Here is a 25,454-nt window from a genome sequence, read left to right as displayed (position 1 = left end):
TCATGCAATTTGCCATTAGGAATAGTTACATCACCTAAACGTTCAACTTTACAAGTCTGATTATTAGCTAACTGAATAGGAATGTTAGCAATATCAGGTTGTAGAGAATCAAAAATTTCTTTATGAGAAGTTACATGTTGTGATGCACCACTGTCAACAATCCATTCTAAAGGTCTACAAAGATTAAAGCTACAAGTAAAAGCATGACGAGAATTAGAACCAGTAGAGTTACCTTTTTTATAATTTGATTTTTGATTATGGTTACTATTGTTCATAGGTTTTTTATCATTTTGCTTTTTAAAATAGTTATTGACAACATGACCATCTTTGCCACAATAAGAACAATGAGGTTTGGAATTTGAATGATCCTTTTGATTATTATTATTACTATTGTTATTATGATGATTGTTATGGTTATTGTTATTATTGTTATATTTGGTATGAGATTTATTATTGAAATTATTAGAATTATTAGTATAGTGTTTGTTATTATGATGATTATGATTATTATTATTTGAACGAAAATTATTATTATTTGAATTCCGAGACATAAATGCATGTTCAATTGATTTAAGGGTACCAAACTAAATTAGCTTAGCTTCTTCCTGTCTTAATAAAGTTTGAAAAATAACATAAGTTAACTGAGTAGTTAATGTAGGAATAGCAAGCTGTGCATGAACATTAGTTATAAACTGTTGAAATTGTCTAGGAAGGCACTTTTTAAGAATAATATGAATTAAATGAATGTCATCTAATTGAACACCTAAAGCAATAATTTGGTTTTTAATAGAATCAAATTTCAACAAAAAATCATCCATAGTCTTAAAATCTGTATACCTGAGATCTTCAAGTTGATCCTGCAACTGTATTTTGCGGTATTCATCTCCACTGTCATACTTGGTTTGCAAAATTGACCAGGCATCATGAGCTTTAGAACAGTGTGCAATTAACACATATAAATCTGGAATAATGGAAATACCAATTAATCCTAAAGATTCTTCATTTTTAAGTTTCCAAGTATCTTTTTCATCTTGGGTAGAGCCACTGAACCAGGTTCAAGAGAAGGATCAGTGGCTATCTCGTAGAGGTGTTTAAAATGAAAAATGAATGAAATATGAGTTTTCCAAGAATGATAATTAGAATGATTAAGTTTTATTTCTGGAATTAAGGTTGACATCTTTAAGGAAAAAAAAAATGTCCCCCCAATAGAAATATGACTAATACGTGAACTTGAATTAAAGAAAGTTGCTAATAAAACTATGAATAAGCTTCAGGAAAAATAATACGACCCTGTAAAGAAATGTTAGAACAATGATTAATCAGAATGAAACAAAAAAGAATATTGCAGAGATGTTTTATAATGATTAAATAATTATAATGTTTTTAAAAAAAATGATAGAGGAATCTAATTAGCTATAATTAAGATGATACAGAATGATTGAAGAAAGAAAACGTAAGAGATAGTAACTGCCAAAAAGAATGAGAGCGAAAGGCAAAAAATAAAAATATAAAGACTCACCGAATAAGGGTCAGGCTAAAAAACCAATAATGAAATTGCCAAAAAAAAATGACAAAGCTGCTAAATAACTGAAACCACTAACATGCAGAGGTCCAGGGCGGCAAAAGGACAAATGCGAATGAACAAAGATGAAAGAGTTATGGAACAGATAATGACTCATGCAAAAAGAAAAAAATCAAGGTAGCAGACGACGCTGCTCACAATGCCTTGTGCTCGGATCAAGAAGTTTAGCAGTAAGGAATACAGGAATGGCAGCGAGATAAATGGCGGGTGTTCTTGCAAGGCACCCACTAGATACTCTTAGAATTCGATTGCAGCAGCCCACGAGTTTAACGAGGCCTTCTGCTTGCAATTGGTGCAGAATATCGTCAGCAAAGAAGGTCCTTTGGCTCTCTATAAGGGCATGGGTCTCCCTCTGGCTATGGTTGCTTTCAGAATGCTGTGGCTGTCCAAGCATATGCTCTTCTATCTTGAGCTTTTGACGATAACTACAAGAGGAATGAACCGTCCTTCTAGCATTGTCTAGCGTTGTTAAATATACTTCTTTGTGGCTGCTGAAATATTTTCTAAGGTTTAGATGAAGCCCTTGGAATGCAAGCCGAAGGGACAAATCTTCAGGCGGGCATCTCTTCTGATCAAGGGTTTCTTCAGGAGTTTTAGATCTGATAAGAATTCAGAATAATGACTCCGCTTTGATAGCTGCAAGACCGTTGATCGAGATCGCAAGAAGATCTAGGAACGTGGATTGAGCATAACAGGTTGTAGGCTAAGCTAGGCAGTCATGTCGATGCCTGCAAGAAAGAGGCTGATGAGGGATTTCAAGCGCTTGCAGCAGGATCCTCCTCAAACAGTTGCAAGAAAAAAAAAAAAAACAACTTGCAAGAAAGAAATGATACTATGAAAGAAACGATTTGCAGAGATCACAGGCGAGATCAAGGAAGGAGAGAATGCAAGAAAAAAAATATAACAGGCAAGAAGCGGAGAGGAAAAAACAGGATAAAAGACGAACAAAACAGAAAGATACTAAAATGCTCAAGGCAAAAAAATCGATAGGGAAAGTTCCTAAAAGGAACTAAAGAGAGCTCGACTAAGAATAAGGTTAAATTTCATAGATGTTTTTAAAAGATTTAAATTTTCAAAATAGATAATTTAAGATACTTTCAAGATAAGATAGCTTAAGATATAGAGAAAAATATATTTAAGAATACAAAAAAAAGTTTAGAAAATGAATTAAATTTTAAAAGAATATGAGTAGGAAATATATTAAATTAATTTTTTTTTTAAAAACTTAATCTATTGAATGTCCTAAGGTTTTTAAAAAACACACTTAGGATTATTATTTCCTTAATATAATTGAAGGAATTTTTTTTTAATTAAATGATAAGAAGAATAAATATATAAAATATTTATAATTAAAAAAAATTGCACAATTTAAAATAAATAAGTGCTTTCTAATAAATGCTTCTTGTTTTGGTGGCACGCCTTCCAAAACAAGAGCAAAAAAAAAATTGAATTTTTTTGAACGAAAAACCCTTTGGCGGAAAGCCTTCCAAAGAGGGTTAGTAAACAATGATAAAGAAATGATACAATAAAAACCTGCACACAAAAGATGTTAGAATGAGCAGAAAACTACAACACAAACTTCTTCTCTCAATGACGTCTCCAAATAAGGTGTGCTCCAATGAATGGCAACTTTCAACACAAAAACTTAAAATGAGGATTAGTAACCAAGCTCTGATATCATGTAAGAAACGATAAGATAGAGCAAGAAACGAGAAACAATCCAAGTAAGTTAAGTGTGAAACAATGTTACCATGAGATAAGAAAAATTCAAGAGAATACACCAAGATAGTTCAACAATGGAGACAAGGATTTATAAGGGGAAAGCAAAGAAAACCCCTTGTGAGTATTATGAATGAAGACAAATGCCTAGAGAAGAGAGAGAGAGAGTGTTGGAGCAAAATAGCTCAATACAATAACATGAAATTGATGTGTAAAGAAGAAAGAAGGAGGAGCATCTCTTTTAAAGAGATGAGAAAGGAGTTGCATGTGTTCGCATGTGTAACTCCCATTTCTATGAATGCCACATTCATAATAGGTGTGTGCAAAGTGTCACAATCCTCTTAAGGAGGATAAACTAAATTCCTTAATAAAGGAATTATAAAAATGAGTTGTCCTCACATGTGGAATAAAGGACAAGTAATGACATGTCCTCCACATGTGTACAATAGGACAAACTACATTTAGGGATCCTTGGAATATCCCAATTAAATACATCCAAGTGAAGATTAATGTTTCTAATAGAAGGTAAAATCCATGAAATGCATAGGGATCTCCATTCTCTCTTCTCCAAACCCTCTTCTCCTTCCCATGGCGGTAGCTCAAGCTCAAGAGCAAAAGATAAAAATGAAAGAATGAAATGTTTAGGTTTTGAAAGAAACCTAATATCTTTTCACTACATGTAAATGAGAAAGTGAGGGGGAAAAAAGACTTTGCTTTTTAATTAGAACATTTCACTTCATAAAGTCTCCCAAGTCCATTAAGGTGAATGGAGGGGATGTTTTAATTTTTTAATTTTTGCAAAGTCCATGCAAAATATCCAAACTTATAAAGTTCCTCACTTTAAAGGCCAAAGTGCTAAATGTTTCCACTTTATTAATGTTGCTCAACATTAATATGAAATGATGTTCATAAATCATTTTTATTAGTCCCTACCTTATAGGTAGGGAACTAATGTTTTTGTTTATCCCCTTTTAGACTAAAGTTTTAGACTGTATATTTTAAAACTCATTTAACAGAAGAAAAATCTTTTTGTCATTGGTTAAGAACTATTTTCCTGGGGATAAAATCTATTTTTCTAAGTTGAAAAATGTAGAAAAAATATAAAGAGAAGAATCTAATTAATGCCCATGTCAGAGTTAAAATGCAAGAGATAAAAATGAAATTAATGTGATTAATATTTTTGTCACATTTGTCGATCCAAATACAAATATTTCAGAGTGGGGGGAAGAAATCAGATACGGAGGATGGATAAGAAGAAAATCAGATCTGAGCACAAATTGAGAATGGACACGCGTGGAGGGTTGGACATGTTACAAGAAAATGAGATGAGCGATTGCCCACTCGGTTGTCCGGCCATTACTACGGGTATACACAAAAAAAAAATAGTTATTCCGAAAAACAAATTACTCATTTGATAGGTATTATCCTTCCATTGTGCGATTCCCCACGCTTATCCTTTCCTTTGCTTTACTCTTTTTCCATATAAAGTTGCAGCCTTTTCATTTGTGATTGACTTTTTCGTTCTTTAGCCGGAGCAAATACTTTTTGTACTTTTCGATATATTACTTTTTATTTAAAAAAAAAAAATTATTAATGAAAGGAATCGTCCTTCATACGTACTTTTCCTCTCAAAAGACAAGTCCTTTTACCTCCCCTCTCTCCACTCGCTCTTCAGAAAACAAAATTAGGATTTTTTTATTGTCAACTATTTAGATGAGAGGGTCTAATAGTTTAGCATTTTAGTTTTGCACTTTTCAAAATCTTAATAATTTATAATTTATTTGGCAAGTCTTTTGTTAATTTAAAATAGAGAATGGTGGTAATATGATTTTTTTTATGTTATATGTTTTTACGAATTGAGTGATATTTTATTTTTTCAATTAGGTTTTTATTTTATTTGTTTGCTTTACGGAGGCGTCAATTTTCTTTTAGTAAGATCATACGCAGAAGATAATTAATTTAAAAATTAATTTCACATTTGTTATGTTTAAATTATACTTTTAATGTAATTAGATAGAAAGAATATAATTGTTGTTTTGAATTTTTAAAAAAAAAATAAAAATAATATAAAATTATAATAAAATAATGAAAAATATATTTAACTTCGATGCAATTGATTATGATCACTTTGATACAAAATTTCTATTTTTATTTATAAATTTCATAAGATGACATTTTTTAGTTTGGAAAAATAATAAATACAATAATGTGATTTTAACTTTTGATGTGAATTTGTATGTAAAACATTGAATGCAACTATACCCATAATTCAAACAATTACATAATATTTGTAAAAAAAAATTTCAACCATTACATCTCTCGCTACTAGGCTTCCACATAAATATTCCAAGATATTTTCTATAACCCCAAAAGGCAGGGACTCAAGCTCTCAAAGAGCTCTTGTTAATGATTGTTTTAAGATTAAAATATTTATTAGTTAATTTAAAATATAAAATATTTCTTATTTTCAATATGCTTTAATTTCTTTTGATAAATCACTAATATTGATAATAAATATATTACTATCTTAATATTATTAAATTGATTTTATAATCAATTGAATAATATTAGTATAGTTCATATTTATTAGTAATAAATTTATTAACAATAAAAACTAAATGTTAATGTTATTAAGTGATTTCATAATCATTTAAATAACATCAATGTATTTAGTATTTATTGTTATTAAGTTATTATGGTTTTTTATATAGATATTAAAATATATGGAAGATAAATATCTATTTTTATTTTATATTTAATTGGTAGATATTTTTGAGTGAAAGAGTTGAGATAGTGTGCAGAAAAAAAGGGGATAGTTTCAATGGAGTTATTTGAGGGCCATTATGAGTTTTTAACTATGCTCCACGGAGTTTCCGGGACGGGGACGTTTTAGGGGACGGGAACGTGTTTCCGGTACGGGTACGGGTACGGGTCGAAGCCAAAATTTAGGGGACGGGACCTCAGGGGACGGCTATAAAATATAGGGGATTTTAAATTTTTTATATATGGAGAATTAGACTTCTTTAGAGATATATATCTGATATGCATACCATAACAATGATAAATCATAACATTGATAAACCATTCACCATAGAATACATGGAAATTGAAAACTATTAAGATTAGAATCAAAATGAGAATATGATATGATGATATATCCGAATATCGCATACAATTAGCAAAAATGCCCAAAGGCTCCAAGTATCAATCTATCATCATCATGCATGAAATGAAAATCAAAATGACACAATGAAAGTAAATACTAGAAGTGTAAATGAGATGTCCAACTCCATAATAATCAAAAACAATAATGTATCTGAGTATCTGAAAAGCAGAAAGCCAAATATATGGCTGTCCTCTAGGAATCTAAATCTCTATCTAAATCAAGATCATCATCAATCTCATCCTCTGAATCACTGGCAGGGGTAGGCAGAGGGTCCTCATCCAATGGAACTCCAAGCAGCCCTGGGGGTGTGTTATCCTCATCAATCTGCAATGCATCCTCAGGATTAACATCTCAACGTAGTGCTGGAGTCTGTCGATACTCAAGACTCTGTCGCTCCTGTAGTCGCAATACACTATGAACAGCCACAAGCTTCTCTGATCGTCTAGAGGTAAGGTTGTTCCTCTTGACCGATTGAATGAAGCTATATGTAGACCAATTCCTCTCTGTAGCAGAGGAACTCGCAACCTGTGAGAGAAGACGGGTGGCAAGGGCTTTCAGCTCAGGTGCATCTCTACCATGCCATGTCCACCATCCAATCGGGTCCTTTTGAGCTAATGTAGCTCTATCAGTCCTCGCCTCTGGTCTACCAAATGTTGGACCACGAAGATTGGCAAAGTCAAGCCATTGCCCTCGAATTTTTGCAGCATCCTCTGCACTATACATTTTTGAAAGGGCCTTGAAGAAGCCGTCCTTCACCTATATTGAACAAACAAAAATTAAGAAGTGAGAACTTAGAGTTTATAAACTTTACAAATAAAATAAAATATTTAAAAATGTATTATAAAATCAGAATTCTTTAATAAATTAAACTCACCTCCTCATCATTAGATGGAAGCACTCTCCCAGGCCTTGGTGCATACCATTTTGGATTGACTGCATAGGCTGCCATATGAAGTGGGTTGTTCATAGTGTTCCACCTTTTCATTACAATGGGCTTAAGATGCTCCTCGTAGAACTCCAAAGTAGGTTCCTTATCTTTAACAGCTTGCTTGATCTGCCCAAGCATGCTATCAAAAGTCTCATAAATCTCTCCAAGGCTAGGAGAGTCAGTATCAGCATATCTAATGACCTGCACAATAGGGTCAATGAAGGAGCAAATGTATCTGCAAATGAAAGAAAATTGCAAGTGAGAAACATAATATGTTAAAAAAATCAGCAAGTGCTTAAATCAAATTTTTTTTTTTATTAAATCAGCAATAATAACAATTATGATATCCACCAATTCTTAAGTTTCTTACCTCATTGTGGTCCACCAATGTTCATCTAGGATTCTTCGTTTGACAAGTCTTCCATCTGGGGTGCTTGATTCATGCCATCTATTCCACTCTGCATTGACCACCATGGATTGTAAGGCCTCTTGGACCTCAAGCATCCTCTCCAACAAAATGAAGTAGCTAGCATATCGAGTCTCCACAGGCTTGAGGAATTCTTTTTTGGAAAATGTCCTAAATAATGCAAGAGATGTGTGATGATTGCAAATAAACATTTGCACGTCTCTAGCCTCAAACACCATAGTCTTTATCCAATCAATTTTCCCAAAGTCCTTCAAGGTGTTATTCAATGCATGTACACAACATGGGGTCCAAAAAATGTGTCTATAGGTGCTCTCTATTATCAATCGAGCTGATTTACACACACGGGCTGAATCAGTGACTACTTGCACAACATTTGAAGTCCCTACCTCTTCTATAGCATCCTTCAAAATCTGAAATTGGAAGGATGCATCCTTCTTTTTTCCCGAACAATCAATGGCTCTAAGAAAATAGGCCCCTGCTGTACTAGTGACAATAAGATTGATGAGTGGCCGATGTTTGATATCGGTCCAACCATCCATGATAATAGAACATCCATCACTCATCCATGTTTGCCTCATATCCTCCATCAAAATGTTTACTTTTGAGTACTCTTTGTCAAGGATAGTGGTGCGTAATTTAGTCTCTCCTGGTGGTACAAATGAGGGACCAGCAGCATAAATATCTTTGCACATTTGTTTATAGAATGAGGAACGAGAAACATGGTATGGTATGCCATGAGCAACAAGAAATCTGCCAATGGACTCTTCAGCTCTATCTTTTGCTTGTATGTTAAATAAATCAGCCACATTGGTATCTCTCTTAGTCTTGGCCTTTCCCTTCCCTTTACTAACAGTGCTAGTGGGAGTCAATGAGGGTGTGGGTGTGCTACTCATAGGACCCCCGGATTTCAATAACTCCCCCTCCACATACAACCTATTGGCCTCAAGTTTTTCTTCCTCCGTAATTTTTTTGCAACCTTTCACCCCTTGCCCACCTATCCATAAAAGATGGCAATACACTCTTGTGTAGCTCCCAAAATAATGCTTCTTACATAAATGACACTCCCATTCCCTACTACCCCCCGAATTTTTCTTCTTATTCTTGTCTACTTTTGTGGCAAATTGTAGGAGAGGTTTCTTAGGGTTGAATGGGCCTTTGGCATATTGTTTTAAGGCTTTGGAAGGGCACTCAAATGGATTAGGCATAGGGACATCTACATTAGGCTCATCAATGGCTGCCCTAGGTCTTTTTCTTGGTCTTTGTAATTGTGACACTTGAGTTTCTTGCATGGCAACTTCCATGCTATCACTACTTCCCTCACTCTCACTGCTGCTCATGTTTTTGCCTTTGGATTTTACAATGATTTATAGTATACTGCTGCAAGTTATAGAAAAAAAAAAATTTCAATGTTCCATTAACATGCCCTCTTTATGTCATTGAAAAAAATGAAAAATGACAACAAACAACAATGAAGTTTGAATCAAACAAAAAGAAAATAAAAAACATACCTGGAATGAAGTAGAAATGAAGGCAAAACTTTCTCTTCCACCTCCAAAACACACTCCTCTTTTGTTGTTGTTGAATGTTCAATGTTTTCCTCTTCCTCTTCCCAACTTGCAAACAACTCCAAATGAGCAATGAACTCCAACTTTAACTATTTAAGAAGACACATTAGGGTTAACAACTTAACATCCATGTGGGCCCTAGGCGGAATAGAAAAGATTAAATTTAAAAAAAAAAAAACCATTTTTAAAAACTTTTTAACTCACCCGTGGCCGGCTGGAAAATAGGGGACGGCGTGGGCAAAAGGGTACGGGCGAGGGACGGGAACGCCGTCCCCGGTACGGAAATCAGTACCCAAGTTTTCTACAAAAATTATTTTTGCGTTTCGGGGACCGTCCCCTTTCCCCTCAAAAAGGGACGTCGCAGGGTACGTCCAAAATCCGTACCCGCGTCCCCGTTTCGTACCCGGTACGGGTACTAGGGTACAGAGGCAGGGGACGCGTCCCCGTGGAGCATAGGTTTTTAATGATATATTTGACTTCAGTGGGTGGCCATTATGACAGAGATAAGAAGACATTCTTGTTTGAGTATTGATTTTGAGATTTTTGAGTGCTTTGAGGGATCCAACAGTGGTCTAATTGATGAAATCTAAACTAGGCAAGTGGTTTTGATGGATATAAAAAAGGGATAAGTATGAGTTTGAGGCTCATTCTGTAGAAGGTTCCAGGTTTTGATTATGCAAGTAAACTTTTGTGACATATCTTTGTCCCTAGTATACTTTTGCAAAATTTTGTAACTCAGTTTGGAAATTAGCTACACAGTGATTAAACCTTTTGGAGTAAGTCTTTTTGCAATTTTAACCTTCTTTTCTTTTTGTATCTTCGTGTTCAATTCATGATTGATAAAAATAATCTGTGAATTTGTCATTCCTCATTGTTTTGTCTCAGCTACTGAGTACCTTTTCATGGAAGTGTGTGTTGCTTGTAGGTCATAGTTTGTGTCCACAATATTGTTAAGTAAAAAGTCTATTTTCTTAACTGTTATTTTCACGACCTGATTGTGAAATATTTATGCAAGCCTATATAGAAGAGAAATTTTCACCTACAAGATACAACCTTTCAAGATTGAGACCAGTTACTTGTTATATTGTTATTTTTGGTGTATCACCTTTCTAGTTTTTAAGTTCTTTTCATTCTCCTCCTATCTCTTTCCCTTCCAAGTTTTATTTTCCTGTCTAAAAGAGCAGATAGGTGATTATCCAATAATAACCAACCTAGAACTCGTAGATTCACTTCTATTTCTGGTATACCCACTACCTAGGAGTGTTTCCGTGTTTCTCAGAGTGACTGAGTTTTAGGATTCAGTCAAGGTGCAACTTTTAGAGATAACAATTATATTGTTGAATTTGATTAAATCTGTGATAGAATGGTTTAGAATTCCTATAAAGAACTAATTTGACCTGCATATGTTGGGAATTGAATTGGAGATGACTATGCATAATCTAATTAATGAGTTTTATATGATAATGGTGGTTGTTCTTATTGGGTAATAAGTCTAGTCGCTATATCCATAAGATGAATCTCGGATGAAGACACCAAGAAGTTGAGTATTATGATTGGAGTTGCTCAATTATAATTTCTTGATTACTATCAAATGTGTTTGGTTTGAAAGGAAAACTCATCAAAGCTGCAACAATGGGAATCTTTGTGTATGCATCGTTTGAGAGACCCTATGAGAACTACATGATTTTGAGACGTTTGGAAGTGGGTACATAGGTAGCGAGAGGGAAAAGGATATTCTCGTGGCCTCAAGTCCATAAGGGAGGCTCTAGGGGGCGGGATAGCTATAATGTTTGGTGTTGTTCCTCATTCATTTAACCTTCTTTCTTCTGTAGACTTCAAATGAGGTTGGAATAGGTATTGGTAGATTAACTTGTATTTGACTCATTATGTGTTTGTGTTCAAGTCTTAATTATTTAAGAAAGCCTTAATAATAATGACTCTTATTTGGTCCATCATGTATTAATGATGAATAGACTAAAGGATGTAAATGATTTGAAGTTAGTCTTAGATATGCATGTTGAGTTCAAGACATTTTGTGTCTAGTCTACTTGAGCATATTATGTTTGTGAATATAACCCCAAACCTATAAGAATATGTGCATAAACTCCTAAATGATTCAATTGTTGTATAGTTATGCATTTGTTTAGCATTGTGAATCTTATTGACCCCCACAAGTGTGAATCAAATATTTGTGTAGTGTCACGTAGTCATTGGAGCGTGTAAATGCTAGAAATATCCCAGTTATGTAGAGACAATAAAAATATGGCAACTACAATATATGCTCGGATGGAAATACTCACAAATCTTATATTAAGATAAACGAGTTTTTTAATAATGAGAACACTAATTCACCTAGGAGTAGCAATGCTGATCTGCATTGGGAAGTGCTGAAGGATCAATAATGTTTAGATTGGAGGAGATTTTCTGATTGACCTTCTAGTCCCGTCGTTTTCCTTTGGTATGTTTATGGTAAATGCTAATTTCCTTTGAGCTTCCTAATAATTAATAATCTAGTCGCTCAATAACCATGTGGTTCTATTGGTGATGAAAAATTGTAGCTTTAATGATGATTGCAATAATGTCACAACTATCAAAGTATGATGTAGCCCACAACCTCATGCACAAAGGGATATAACTTTCACTGATGAAGTATGTATCACTTAGTTTCGGTGATGGTACTATAGATGAATCCACTTCACCCAAGCTCTTTGCTGAGAAGTAACATAGTTTCACAAATAGCCCTCCACCCACTTATTCACAATTTTAGTATGGCTGTAATATCTGCTCAAATATTGGAATTCAATATTAAATAATAGTATTAAATACCCCTATTTGAAATAATTAAGTGACTGAATAAAATAGAACGACTAAATGACTAGGAGTAAACCAATATATACTAGTCAAGTCATCAATTATACAATTGAAATAGTGTTATCAATTAATTAATCTAATATAAATAAATAACTGAGTATTTATAAGTAAGAATTGTACATTGAATATGTTAAAGTTTGTAGTTGCGATAGAGATCTTTATCTCTCAAATTCTGGATGTTATTATTGTTATTATCATCTTTAATTGAAAAGGTCACTTAAGTTTAATTTGTAATATTAAATGTAAATGACTTGTGTTATTCACATGCATTGAGGCATGAATATTCGAAGAGTTATAATTAATTATAGGAGTTATGGAAATCTCAAGAGACGTTTCGGTTATAATGTGAAGAGTCTCTCCTAGTGTTATATTCAAGCAAAGGATATTGCACACTTGAACTTTTATTATCAATAAAATGATCTTTCATTGTGTGGCTGGGTTTTTTCCTTCATTCTAGAAGGGTTTTCCTAGGATATTTTCTGGTATTGATTTTCTCTCTAATGATATCTTTTTTGCTGTATTTCATCTTTAGTTTGTGGGCTCTAGTTTTAACATGGTATCAGAGCTTGGTGGAAAATAAGAATCTTTTGTGCATATATTGCTCAGAACATTTGTTGGCATCATAATTTATTTGTCGTGATCATTGTCTTGGCCTTGGATCTTTTTATGGTTATTGTATCATGGGTTGTTCTTTCAATTTTGGTCATATTTGATATGGCTTGTTTCTTTGTGTTAGATTCGTTTAAAAATTCTCTAGTGGTTTTCCGTCTTCTATGAGGACTTCTCATCTTTATTATATTGTGGGTTAGATCTATTGAGGAAGGGTGTGTTAAAATTGTTGAGGAGTGCCTTTCAATCATTGTTAATAGTTGTGCCCTTTAGCATGTTTTTGTTGCTAGATATTTCCAAGAAATACGAGTCTTGAACAGATGAACGGGCAAACCAATAAGCTTAAGGACTTGGATTGAGGCAATAAAAGGGATTGTGCATTATTCTTGGTTGATATTCTAGGGTGTGTGTCATCGGTAGAAGATTTATATCATGTGGAGGAATGAGCGCTTCTAATACTTCTTGCATTGGATACATCAGCGATCGTCCTCCTAGTATTTGCAGAGATCAGTACCGATTGTATACATTTTTAAACATCAAGCTTTGCAAGTAATTCAGTCGACAGTTACTCCTCTTTATGGTGGCGTGAAGTAATAAATTTTCGTGTATGTGTTTTTTCTTCTGTCGTTAGTTTTTATTGACTCTCTCATGCCGTGAGCACATGATCTTCATCGTTAATAAGGTGGCATTGATATCTGAGTCATGGCTCTAACTCTGTTGAGTTGGCTCAATTTTAATATTTGATGCAGTATCAGTTAGACATCATCAGTTCTTTCTCCCTTTATTGTATTTATATTATCAGTTATTTTGATTAACTTTGTCACCATGTGTGCTCGGGTAAAACTCTTCGGATTCTTGATGAATTTGTTCAACATGAATGATAGAAGGGTTTAGTCTTATTTTTTCATATCCGTGAGCTGCAAATACTTTGGAGAGTTATGTACCTTCTTTATTTATTATTTTGCGAATCATATCATGGTGTGTATGTCATCTGCTGGGGTTGATCTGTTCCTCAAATGAAGATTTTTTTTTATTCTCGGAAAAATGGTGTAATTTGAAGGAGTACAGTCAAGCAAGCTGAAAGGGATTGTGCAGCCAATGCCCTTGCAAGTTCTGAGTTTGACAGTCATAATTTCTGACTGCAATATGATTGGAGTTGTTTTTATCAGACAGTTTGAGGTGTGGAGGAGCTTTGAGAGAGCAAGGGTATCTAGAACTATTGTCATTACTTTGCATTGGTGGAGCTGATATGAGATCTCAAAAGGCAGTTCATATGTTAGAGCTGTGCTTGGCAGATTAAAGGATATGCTGCGAAGGAAGAAAATGCAAGAATTTAGAATAGATAAGTATCCTAAGTTTATATCTTGCATTTTTCTTCTAGGAATAATGTTTTCTTTGCTATCATGTGGCTATTCTGATTTGAAAATTGGGGTTGGTTGATACTATGATATCATATGATTTTATATACTATGATAAGGGCTTGATGAATTCTTGGAATAGCAGAGAAATGGATCATATCTCTACCTTCCTAAATTTTTCAATAATGATCTAGCATCATCTTTTGCTAAAGTTTGTGATTTCAATTATAAATATTACTGCATTCAAACGTTCTTTATGAGTTATTTATTTTCTGGATATAGTAAGATGATTCTGCAGCAGCATGATTCATTTTCAGAAATCCCTCTCTTTGTATCAGACTCTACATAAACTCTGGTCTAGATATAGGTTGCGTAGACAAGTATTGCATGAAATAACTGAGATAAGTATCCTATGATTTTTGAAGTTCTGTTATAGTCGAAAAAAAGTGGTTACTTTTCAGTATTTATGAATGTGAATCATAAATAGCGATTGATCTTTTATCACTCGTCGTTACAGGATGCAACGAGAAAGACAATAGGTTGCATTAATTAAGAGGGAGATCTTAAGCTTTATAGGGAGATTTTAGCTTCAAAGGGAGGCTTCCTTATTAAAAAGGAGTGCTTATGGAATCCCCTTCATTCTCATATATGCTTGTGATGCTTGTGGTATTTATAAAATTTGAGACTTAGATGGAATCAAGTCTTAGTTTGTTATTGCCTAGTTTATTCTTGTGTGAATAAATGAGATTGTAAGATCAGCTATGATAACTCTTTCACTATATGATAGTGAACATAATGTTAATAAAGTCCATGGTGTCATCACGTTGAGAGAATCCATGATGGGAGTTGGATGTCATGTTGAGAGATTCCATGACAATTCATGTTGGGATAGTCTGTGATTAAAGGCTTAGCTGTGAGTCTTGTAAGTCTTATAAATCTTTTCATGTTGAGTGATTCCAAGAATATGAGTAATTGTTATAGGTTTTCATTTTAAGTGATTCCATGAATATGTCTCATTGTTATAGGTTTTCATGTTGAGTAATTCTATTAATTATGTTTTGAATTCATATGATTAGAATTTATCATTGACATTTTTTGGTTGTAGTATTGTGTGATTGTTCAGCTAAAGATCTCTTTCTTGCTAAGAGGGAGTGTTAAAGTTTGTAGCTGCGATAGAGATTTTTATCTCTCGAAATCTGGACGTTATTACTGTTATTTTCATTTTCAGCTGAAAAGGTCACTTAAGTTTAATTTGTAATTGTTGTTCATTTTTCACATATGTTCAAATGAAGTAAAATACATGCTTATTACTTTCAAAGTAATTTTCAGAAAATACATCAAAGAAAAGTATTTTATTCATTTTGAAATAATGTTCAGTATTTGCATGATGAAGCAAACCATAACACAAATTAAATGCTGAAAGTAAATTTCTCCTACACATCTGACTGTGAGAGTAGTCTCTACATGCTGACATACATCTATATCCTACTGAAATCAATAATTGAATAGAAGGGTAAAAGGAGAAAGGATCATGGGCACCAGTCATTGCCTGTAATGACTGGTGATATGGCGTCCAACTGCATCCATCCTCTCGCTGCTCCAGACATCGCCCGTTCCGTGCTTCTAATCCCTGTATTCACAAAGAAGAGAATGGGTTAGATCCAATGGATCTAAGCAATGCTGATGACTCACTCAAATGTCATATTTACCATCCTACATGCTATTCATCTCAGTAAAATACAAACATACATCAGCAAATAGAAAGGTCGATCATGAGGTGCAAGAGTATTAAAGGGACAATTCAGTTTTGTTTTGAAACCTTTTACTTATAAAATCTGGTGAAAACAGGATAGACGTAGCAGATGGAATTGGTATGTATACAAATAGCAGCAAATGAAACATTAAAGGGACAAACTTTCAAAAGTTTTGAAACCTTTTGTTTCATTCATACAGCGAGATTGAAAGCTATAGCAGGAGATCTTCTAAGGACAAGTATTTTCAAAATTACAAAAGAAACATGCTATTGATGCAAGCAATGATCAAAGATCTGACTAAAATCTTTTGTGGCATAGAAATTCATGTATAGCAAAGAGATAAAAACATCAACTCTGCTGAAAGAAACTCTCATGAATTTTGCTCAGACATCAACATAGAGTTAACACAAATGGAGTATCATAGTCATCTACAGGTTTGTTGTCAACAGCTTATTGAAAATTTTATATACAGCAAAGTGAAAAAGGAAAATGCATGGACTACTTTCAGCAGATAAAATCTAATGAAAAGAATGTCATCATAGCTTCCACCAAAAAATTAAATAATAGATGAGCCTAGTGTTATGGTGACTGTTAGCAAAATAAACATTATGTGTAACAGTTTTGCAAAGGTCTGAACAAGAAGATGCGTATACGGCAGAAGACCACGGATGGAATATCATTTTGAAGCCAAAAAATCCTCATAATAAGGCACAGATCTGAGTTATCTGCAATGTCTTCATGCATAGTTATTTCCAGCAAAGATAAGACAATGGAATGTCAAACAAATAGAATGTTCATAACTTCTGTATAGTAACGTCCAGCAAGTCAACCACTATCTGGGTGTCTTATGAACTTTCATATAACAAAAGAAAGAAAAGATGAACAGCTGGAATCATTTTTCCTACATACACATGAAGCAAAGAAATTTTCATAAGGAGATGAGGAGGAAAAGATAATTTAACAAGGTCACGATTTTTTTTTTATATGTTTCCAAGCAATAGAGGATCAGGCAACAATAGAGGAAAGCTTCATTGAAAAGAAATCACAAATCTGGAGGTTTACAGCATCTAGAATTCAAACCCAAGGAGAGCAGACATAAACAGAGATTGATTTTTAACGACTTTCAGCAAGGAGTTACTATTTACAAGAGTAGTTTTGCAAATATCTCTTTAAAAATTTCATATATAGCAGAATGGAAACTTACTTACAGCTTTAACAAAAGCTATATGAAAAGTCGAATCAGAGAAAAGGTCTCTACCTTCATACCAGCGTAAAAACGTGAGAACCCAGCAAAGAGCCAAAAAGAATTCACAGTTATTGCTATAATTTCAGCATTGAAAAACTTCCATTTAAATTTAGTAAATGATTTCCAAGAAAAATCACAGATCTGAAAGTGATAATGACGTCCAAGGTTCAGACACAACAAGAACCAGTAACTCAGATTTATGATAAACTTACAACAAAGAACCACAAAAGGCATCCATGGAATTGGCTTCAAAAGAAATGAAAGAAACAACGCCATATTACATACCATGAGCCGTGAAGCTCTAGGTGTCTTAACGACAGAGCTAAAGAAAACGGCTGTAGCAAAACCCCTTTATTTCATACCAAATGCGTATCTCTAGCCATGCCAACATCAAGAAAAGTGAAGCAACTTCAATACTCAACAAAAGGAGAGACGTCATCAAAAGGAATGTGGAGTCAGCTGTAGAAGACGACTACCTAACACCAATTGGCACCCTTGAAAAAATTTCATTTTTTCATACCAAGATCTGAATGCTTCATGGCAGATAAGGGTTTCTTCTAACCCTAACATATTTGCTGCTCATTCCCGTGAGTTTCAAATGAGGAAATAAAATCGCGATCTCTCCTTTTAACCTTTCCTCAATTACATTTTAGAAAATTTCGGGTCCAGGTAATATGGAGTCGTTTTTCTTTTATGCAATTTCAGATAGTGCTATAGATTTATAATATAATGTCTATATAATTATTATTAAATTGCATTGCTTTAACATAAATATTGTAATATTATTTGTCTTTAGTTGATAATTTATAAATCAACTAATAGATAATGATAAATTTTGAATGCAATTTAATAATAATGCCAAATAAAAGGGAGAACTCACTTTTGTCTTACGTTTTTATTTTTATTTTTTAATTGCATAGTATTAAATTGTAATTATTATTAAGCAATTGATATTCTTCAAATCAATTATTTGATAATAACCTTCATGCAATTAAAAGAGAATGGAATCAATAAGTCAAGAGTCAAAACGAGTTAAAGGAGGAGTTGGCATATTTAAATGCCAAATTTCAAGGGGCAGCTTCAGTTGATATATTTAGAGGCATAGTTCAGACTGAAGACTTCAGAGTGCATTATGGAGTGATTTATGGCAGTTTGGGGGACTTTTTAACACTTTTCTTATGCATGGTTGGTGGAACCTCAGTTAGAGATATTTTGAGCATGTCTTTAGACTTTTCAGAGGTGCTTAATAATGAGTTAACTCATTATTTCGACCCAGCTTTTCTGCTTTAAGACAGTTGCATTATTGATATATACTCCTCTTATTTTCGAGGAGGGGGTTTAGATTTTGAGAGAGGACGCTTATGTGATTGCATCCTTAAGTGTATTTTTTTATATGATTCTTATCCATTATGTAGATGTACTGTTTGGAGGGCCTTTGATGGAAATAAAGTTTTCATTGGAATCAGTTTTGGAGTTGACAGATTTAGTTGTGTGCGTTAAGGTGATTGATGTTATTCAAATTGTGTTTTAATAATAGGCCTTTCTGAATGATGTCTTATCTTGTACCTTCTTTATCTAAATAGCTGTTCATAGGTTTTGAGTTGTGTTTTCAAGTTCATAAACCTTCTCTTAAATTATTAATATGAATTAGCGGATCTTCAAATAAGGTTTCTTGTGATTATCTTATTAAAAAACTTTCATTGTGTCTCAGGTATAGCAGTAATCTGTGTTATCAATCTTGGTGTATCACCTTACTTCTTTAAGTTTTCCGTGTTCTAGGTTATCTTTTTACCCTTTTCCATCTAAAAGTTTCACATTTCCATTAGTATAAGTAAGGTATAAGATATATCATACAGGAACCGGCCTAGAATCTGGAGGTTCAGCCAAGTTATAGGTTACCCACAACTTTTGGCTAATCCCATGTTTCTCCAAAATCGCTGCAAGTTTAGAACTTAGAGAAAATTTTCAGGGGTGCAGATTTTGGAGATAACAGTGTTTGGCACGCCCGGTGGGACCCTTGCCTTATTTTTTAAGGAAGTTGCTGTTTTTGATGTGCAAACAGCAGAGTTATAATTTTTCTGCATATCTGGCGACTTTGTGAAAAAGAAAGGTACAGAGCAGTGCTGTTAATGAGAAAGGTACAAACCAGAAGTTCAAATACATTTGAATATTTACAGCTTGAAACACCCAGAAGGCGTGGCAGAACCCTTGTTAGGACAAAGCCAACAAAGAGAAATTAGAAATCAGCACAGGGTACTCGAGTTTATCAAAGAAAAACTCATAGCACGTTTTCAGTAAGTCCCAATTGGAGAACCGAGCCTTTGGAATCAAAATTTTTTACATTTTTTGCAGATACAACAGCAAGCTCGAGTTCGGCTACAAATTTATTTTCTAGACCAGCTGTATCATTAATACATCAACAACAGATAAGTTATCAGCTACCAGTAATGGCTCAGCCAAGAAATTTCTCTTTTGTTCCCTTTGATCAAGGGAGTCCTTTGAATCTCCAGCAGCATAATGACATCCCTTTAGCAGCTTTGAAAGGAGTGCCATATTTTACCGGAGAAAACCAAACTACAACCTTTGAGCATGTTAGGGATATAGCAACTTTATGCAACGTTCATCATGTGACGCAAGAAAATGTAGCAATCAGGTTACTGGCTGCCTCATTCAAGGGGAAAGCGTTGGAATGGTTCAGAAGTTTACCAGTGGCTTCGATAGGCACATGGGATGAATTGGGTGATGCATTCACCAAATTTTTTGAAGACAAATCTGATCATTTGTCATTGGTAGAACAGTTAACAACCATAAAAAGGGCTCCACAAGAACAAATGACTGATTTCAATACACATTTTCAAAGGACATGGAATAGGATACCTGCTGCTGTTAGACCAAGTGCTGATCATGCATTTTTATACTATCTTAAGAGTTTGAACAGTGACATTTCTGTCATGATTCAGTCTATGGGAGGTAATACGCTGCCACAAGCATTTGCTATATTAGTAAGGGCAGAAAATAGCCTCATACAGGCAGGTAAAATTGCTCCTAGACCTCCTTTGCCTATTTTTCCAAATATACAGCCAAATATACCTTTGCAAATACCACCTTTCAGCTCATTACCAATGGTTTCCAGCCAAGAGATAGCTGTTGCAGGACCTTCCCAGGAGCTGCAAGAGATTAAACAAGGTCAGCAAAAGATTGAAAGCTTAATGCAAACTTTTGGAAATGAATTGGTTAATCTCAAAAAGCAGTAGTTTCAGCCAAGGCAACCTTTTCATTCACAAAATTTCGCTGCAAATCAAGGTTATCAGCAGCAGAATCAAGGTTACCAACAGCAAAATAATCAGGGATATCAACCACAAAACCAAGGGCAGCTTCAAAATAGGCAAAATTTTCAAGGGTACAATGCTGGAAATAAGCAGAGCATAAATTAGAGACCATATAAGCCTTATAATCCAACACCCTTAAATGCTGCAAATCCAGTAAGAGATATAGTGCCTATACCAATGCAAAATAATATGGCTGCTGAATATGACTGGTGTTTTCCATGTAATCAACCTCATAGTCAAGCTACCTGTTCAAATGGCGTCATTCAGCAAGCTTTGATGGTACAAAACGCTACATATATGCAGCATGCACCGGAGGCTGAAATGGAACAACAACAAGATGTACCCCCTACAGATGCTTCATTCCTAAATTGGCAGGTGGATGAATTTTGTGGTGTAAATAACGCTGATCCTAATATTGCTGTTTATTCCAGGAATAAAAAAAGGGCTTTAGAGGACCAAAAAAACAGTAATAACAGCAATATTAGTAATACAGCCACTGCAGGATCAGACAAGCCAACTAATCCACATGCCAACATAGAACAGCAAGCACAACCTGCTGTTACAAAATTGCAGCCTAAGGTACATGCATCAATTCCTTTTAATCTTGTTGAAAATATGAAAAAAATGAATGTATCTATCAGTATGTGGGATTCTTTGGCAATACCTGGTCAAGTTGATATGTTGCAATTTGAATTATCAAAAAGAGGTAATGCTGGTGAAAATATGCCAAGTGCTGTATTTGCGAATAATGAAGAAGGTAACAACAAAACAGCAGTTCCAGCTGTCAAACCTCCCCCTTTTTATGTGTCTTTGATCATTGGCAGTAATCTGGTTCACAATTGTATGATTGATAGTGGAGCCACAAGTTCAGTTATGCCTAAAAAGGTAGCGGATCAGCTAGGACTGAAATATCAACCTCTCAAGAAAGGTGTGGTGCAATTGGATGGGTCAGCTGTTAACACAATAGGTGTCATTAAGGATGCTAGTCTTACCTTACATGCTTGTCCAAATTTTTCAATACCTCAAGATGTTTATGTCATAGATCTTCCGCCATTTTTTGCATTATGCTTATCTAGAGATTTCACTGCAAAGATAGGTGGCTATTTTTCATCAGATTGGTCTCATATGGTCCCATATCATACAGGAACCGGCTTAGAATCCGGAGGTTCAGCCAAGTTATAGGTTACCCACAACTTTTGGCTAATCCCATGTTTCTCCAAAATCGCTGCAAGTTTAGGACTTAAAGCAAATTTTCAGGGGTGCAGATTTTGGAGATAACAGTAATATTAAATATAAATAACATGTGTCATTCACATGCATTGAGGCATGAATATTCAAAGAGTTATAATTAATTATAGGTGTTATGGGAATCTCAAGAGACCTTTCGATTATAATGTGAAGAGTCTCTCCTATTGTTATATATTCACATCAAGCAAAGGATATTGTACACTTGAACTTTTAGTATCAATAAAATGATCTTTCATTGTGTGGCTGGGTTTTTCCCTTCATTCTAGAAGGGTTTTTCCAGAATATTTTCTAGTGTTGATTTTCTCATGATTTATTTACTGTTGTATTTCATCTTTAGTTTTTGGGCTCTAGTTTTAAAAGAATATTAGTAATTGTACAAGTTATATAAGGAAGTAATAAACTATAAATAATAAATAAGGGGAGCAATGTATAAAGTTAAACAACACCCATCATTGATTGGTGTTCGATAAGTCGAAGGGTAGCCTCAAAATATCGCGGCTGTGGGCCCTTACATACCAACGCATATATACAATGGTGTGAAAACTAAGAAACAACATGGAAAGATAAAGAGAAAAACGAAGGGAGATATTTGGAAAAAACAACACATTAAATAGGAGGATATCGTGGAGTTAGGCAATATAAGTGATAAAAAGTAGTGAATAAATAAGGCGTGTGACAAGAGATATAAGGATGTTAGAAAAAGGAGATTTGAATAGATAAAAAACTGATATGGAATACAATAAAGTGGCAGGGTACATTATATAATTAGAGCAAAATGACTTTTAACATATTGTACTAGTTCAAACTTCAAAGTGGAGACTTTGAACATTATTAGCAACCGATAAAACAAGAAGGGAGCACTTGATAGATTATATTTATAATAAATATAAAATAAAACCAGCTATTAAAGTAGATATAGAAGCATTGGATAATTGAGTGACTATGAATGGAGCTAAAGAACCAAAGAAAGGGCTTCTCGCAAAATATATTTAATATATCATGGATGCCTAAGTTTAAATGAGCATAAATAATGATAATTTCGTGCATTCCATAGGGAATACTAAAGACCATGAGAAGTCAATCAAATAAAAATAATAAAACCCTTGTAGAAGTTGGTAATGGTAAGAAATTTAGGCAATGATAAAGGTATAAGGGGCATAAAGTGGAAAGAAGAAAAGTACATATTGAAAAATATCATATTGTGATGAGGGGTGTTTAACATTAAACATACTTTATTTTTGTATAAGAAATAATTATCCTACACATGTATATCTAATCTAAGAAAACATACATTATGGGTGAACATATTATGTGGAAGTAAACTCTATATTTTTAATGGTAAGATATAAGCAAAGTTCTCATTAATTATCTATAATATTTATCTACATAAGATCTATTTTAAACTCTAATTGAGGATTCTTTTTGAGAAATTAAGACCCAATTGGAGACATCACACTGGCCATTAGTCTAAGGGTGGTAACAAGTTCTTGGAGTCAATTGTGTCCCACATAATCTGAAAACCGCTCGCTAGAAGTGACATAAATCGGCTATCACAGTTTCTCACTATAGTTCGGGGTAAACCATGCGATTTGAACATCTCCTAGAAGAACAACTCTACTATCTGCACTGCTGAATATGATGTGGTGACATGAAAAACATGAGCATGCTTTGTGAGGCAATCCACCACCACATAAATGTAATCTCTAACCTAGGCTATCAGCATGCCCACAATGAAATCCATAGATATACTCTCACACTTCTATTCAAGAATGGGGAGTGGGTGCAACAACCCTGCGGGGCAGGTATGCTCTTATTTGTTTTGTTGACAAACAAAACACTCTCTAATAGAAGGCTACACATCATTCTTCAGACCTTTCCATGTAAGTCTCTCCCGAATCTGTCTGTAGGTCTTGAAAAACCTAGGATGACTAGCCAATGGTGAATCATGAAAGGCTTGAAGAATAATCTCTTAGACATTTGATCCTAAGACAACATAGTTCCTCCCCTTGTAAATGATCAGCTTAATTGTCATCTTGAATACTACCATCTCTAATACCAGCTACTTACTGATCCTTGACATACTTGGTTATAACCAAGTGCCTCCGGTCCTCAACAATCTCAAAAATCAAGCATAGGTGAGGCCTCAGTGAAAGGGCATCAACAACAACATTTTCAGTACCCTTGATGTAAGAGATGTCAAAATCATAGGAATGCAACTTACTAAACCACTTATGTTGTCTCTCATTTAGGTCCCATTGATGTAGGAAATGCTTCAGGATGTTATGATTAGTCTTGATAAAAAATTGCTTCCAATCAAATACTGCCCGAACTTGTCCAAAGCATGCATAATGATCAGAATCTACTTGTCATAGATGCTAAATGATCTCTCGGGACCTTGTAGCTTCTTGCTCTCAAACACTATAGGATGGTGATCCTGGGATAAAACTGCTCCAATACCCTCACCTAAGGCACATCACAGTGCAAGTCAAACGGCCTTGTGAAATTTGGCAAAGCTAATATAGGGCATGAGGCCATAATCACCTTGAACTTCTTGAAGCACTCCTGTGCTTGAGTAGTCTATTGAAAAGCACCCTACAAGTCGGATCCGTAAGGGGAGTTGCATGTCTCAAAAATGCTACCACAATTTTGTGGTACAATGCACAAAGTTAGATGAACCCTCTCAAGTGTGTGAGGTTCTCTAGTGTAGACCACTCAAGAATAGCATGAACCTTGTCAAGGTCCATGTGAGCACCCTTTGCACTGATGATGTGACCCAAATCCAATAACTCAGTCATATCAAGTGTACACTTGGAATCCTTGGCATACAAGGAATCCTTGTCCAAAATATCCAATACTGTATCTAGATGTGCAACATGACCATCCCAAGTCTTACTACAAACTAGGATGTCATCGAAGAATGCAAACATAAACCTTCACAATTGACTGTAAAATATCCTATTCCTAGTAGAATTGAAAGTGGTTAGGGCATTCGTCAAGCCAAAAGGCATGACTAGAAACTCAAAATGACCATAGTGGCATCTAAATGTTGTCTTCTCCACATCCTGCTCTTTGACTTGGATTTGATGGCACCTTGGTTTCAAGTCAATCTTCGAGAAGAACTATGCCCTATGTAACTCATTAATAATCTCATTGATCCAAGAGATAGGATACTGATTCTTAATAGTCCTCTTTTTAAGCATCTAGTAATTGATGCACATTTGCAATGTACCATCCTTCTTCACCATTACAACTGATGAAGTGAAGGGAGACTTACTCGCCCTGATGTGTCCCATATCAAGCAGCTCCTACTTAGTCTTCTCATTCTCATCCTTGACCTGCTTTGGGTGTTGGTATGGTGTTAATCATAATGGGCTTAGTGCCCTCTAACTCTACACTATGCTCAATCCCTTGGTTAGGAGGTCTGCTAGGTGGTAGATCACTATATACTTTGGAGTGTTAAGTCCTCAACTGCTGAATGTTAGGGTGGTAGGCAGGCTTATCTACATTCTCTAATGTTGACATTAATCTGCACTTTGTTGCCTAATCAATTACATCCTCACGATGAACCAAGTGCTGCATACATCTAAGAGAAATTCTCTTAAGATCATCACTCTTGATAGCCTTAAAGACCTATGGTTTACCATCTCTGATG

At 34.6% G+C, this 25,454-nt stretch overlaps 2 protein-coding genes across 5 annotated transcripts in view; one reads left to right on the top strand and one right to left on the bottom strand.

The window, feature by feature from the left end:
* Positions 1–25,454, top strand: part of LOC149562925 (uncharacterized) — a 243,832-nt gene that overhangs the window by 128,765 nt on the left and 89,613 nt on the right. The gene's annotated exons all lie outside the window — the stretch shown is intronic.
* LOC149562928 (uncharacterized) lies at positions 6,398–9,531 on the bottom strand. Of its 2 annotated transcripts, XM_089826373.1 has the most exons (4): positions 9,331–9,531; positions 7,766–9,199; positions 7,342–7,630; positions 6,398–7,223 (listed from the first exon to the last, which is right to left on the bottom strand). In XM_089826373.1, the coding sequence occupies exons 2-4, from the start codon at positions 9,157–9,159 to the stop codon at positions 6,819–6,821; spliced, it is 2,088 nt and encodes a 695-aa protein (XP_089682499.1). In that variant the 5' UTR covers positions 9,160–9,199; positions 9,331–9,531; the 3' UTR covers positions 6,398–6,818. The 2 variants fall into 2 exon arrangements, with proteins under 2 accessions (XP_089682499.1, XP_089682498.1); XM_089826372.1 differs by having other exon boundaries at positions 7,766–9,531.

Source organism: Cupressus sempervirens, chromosome 4, assembly GCF_028749045.1.
Source record: "Cupressus sempervirens isolate cs-2001-9-10 chromosome 4, ASM2874904v1, whole genome shotgun sequence".
NCBI lineage: Eukaryota > Viridiplantae > Streptophyta > Pinopsida > Cupressales > Cupressaceae > Cupressus > Cupressus sempervirens.
Note: the sequence above shows the minus strand (reverse complement) of the source record. Positions and strands in the feature narration are given on the sequence as shown.

Coding starts and splice junctions, on each gene's coding strand:
- LOC149562928 (XM_089826372.1), bottom strand. CDS start 9,159: ATGAGCAGCAGTGAGAGTGAGGGAAGTAGTGATAGCATGGAAGTTGCC. Junction 7,631..7,765: donor CATTGGTGGACCACAATGAG/GTAAGAAACTTA, acceptor TTTCATTTGCAG/ATACATTTGCTCCTTCATTG. Junction 7,224..7,341: donor TTCCATCTAATGATGAGGAG/GTGAGTTTAATT, acceptor TGTTCAATATAG/GTGAAGGACGGCTTCTTCAA.